At 53.3% G+C, this 1,225-nt stretch overlaps 1 protein-coding gene across 1 annotated transcript in view; it reads left to right on the top strand.

Annotated features, from left to right (window-relative positions):
• The window catches only part of LOC113211856 (putative heat shock 70 kDa protein 7), a 4,052-nt gene that overhangs the window by 1,859 nt on the left and 968 nt on the right, over positions 1-1,225 (top strand). Inside the window, exons 3-6 of the mRNA XM_052270701.1 lie at positions 165-313; positions 413-542; positions 617-867; positions 939-1,222. Of these exons, the coding sequence (XP_052126661.1) occupies positions 165-313; positions 413-542; positions 617-867; positions 939-1,222 (814 nt within the window). The remainder of the gene's footprint in view (positions 1-164; positions 314-412; positions 543-616; positions 868-938; positions 1,223-1,225) is intronic.

Genomic DNA, 1,225 nt, shown 5'->3' with positions numbered 1-1,225 from the left:
CCCCCTTTCCGAAAAAACTGAACTGCAGAAGAATACAAGGTACAAGAAAACAGAAAACACCACGTTAGAGCATAGATATTTCTGTTTTGTTTTTTCTTTCCCGCATTTTCAGCTTTACCGGAATGCTTTGTTTATCCCCTTCCTCTTTTGCCGCCGTCCCGCAGATGCCAAGCGGCTCGTCGGACGCCAATGGAGCGACCTGGACATCCAGAAGGACATGGACGTGTGGCCCTTCCTGGTGGTGGAGCAAGACGGCGTGCCGAGGATCAGGGTAGAGGCCGACGGAAAGAAGGAGACCTTCGCACCAGAGGAGGTCAGCAGCGGAGCAGAGCGGAGCAGAGGTCCTTTCTCGTTCTCGTTTGCCACACCGGTCCACTGTCGCGCCTAACTGCCCCTCTTGCCACCCCTGCAGATTTCCGGAATGGTACTCCATGATCTCAAGAAAACTGCCGAAGCCGCGTTGGGGCAGTCTGTATCCAAGGCCGTCGTCACCGTTCCTGCCTACTTCAACGAGAGGCAGCGTCAGGCCACCAAGGACGCATGTTAGCATTTCTTTTTCTTGTACGCCGTTCCATGTATAACAGACGTTCTTAAATATGCTCTTGTCTCCCAACAGGTAAGATCGCGGGTATGGAGGTGCTTGCCATCATCAATGAACCCACAGCAGCTGCTATTGCCTACGGCCTGCACAACGTAAAGGGCATCAGCTCCGCAAAGACTGTGTTCATTTTCGACCTGGGTGGCGGGACGTTTGACGTCTCCGTTATGAAGATCACCGGCAGCGATTTCCGCGTCCTGGGCTCGGGCGGCGACACCCACCTGGGCGGTCAAGACTTCGACGTGATCCTCCTCAATCACTGCATCAAGGTAAGCCATTGCCCTGTCCAGGTCCTTACAAAGTATTTGAGCCGCACGTACATACATAATTTACTTTCCAGGATGCTACTAGAAAGTTGGGTGTGGATCTAGCGCTTGACAAGCAAGCCGTTCAGGACCTCCGCAAGGCATGCGAGCTCGCAAAGCGCAAGCTGTCGACGATGCCCCAGGCGACAGTGTCAGTTTTCTTCCCCCGTCTCAACAAGGGCTATCAGACTACCATCTCAAGGGCCCTTTTTGAAGACCTGTGCTCCGCATTGTTCAAGATGACCATCAAGGTCAGCAAACAGGTGCTGGCTGATGCAAAGGTAGGGCTGGACTTAAAACTTAAAATCTGTATGGGCGCGTG

This window comes from Frankliniella occidentalis, unplaced genomic scaffold (assembly GCF_000697945.3).
Source record: "Frankliniella occidentalis isolate FOCC.00 unplaced genomic scaffold, Focc_3.1 Scaffold134, whole genome shotgun sequence".
Classification (NCBI taxonomy): domain Eukaryota; kingdom Metazoa; phylum Arthropoda; class Insecta; order Thysanoptera; family Thripidae; genus Frankliniella; species Frankliniella occidentalis.
The sequence above is the reverse complement of the archived record's forward strand: the minus strand, read 5'-3'. Positions and strand labels throughout refer to the sequence as shown.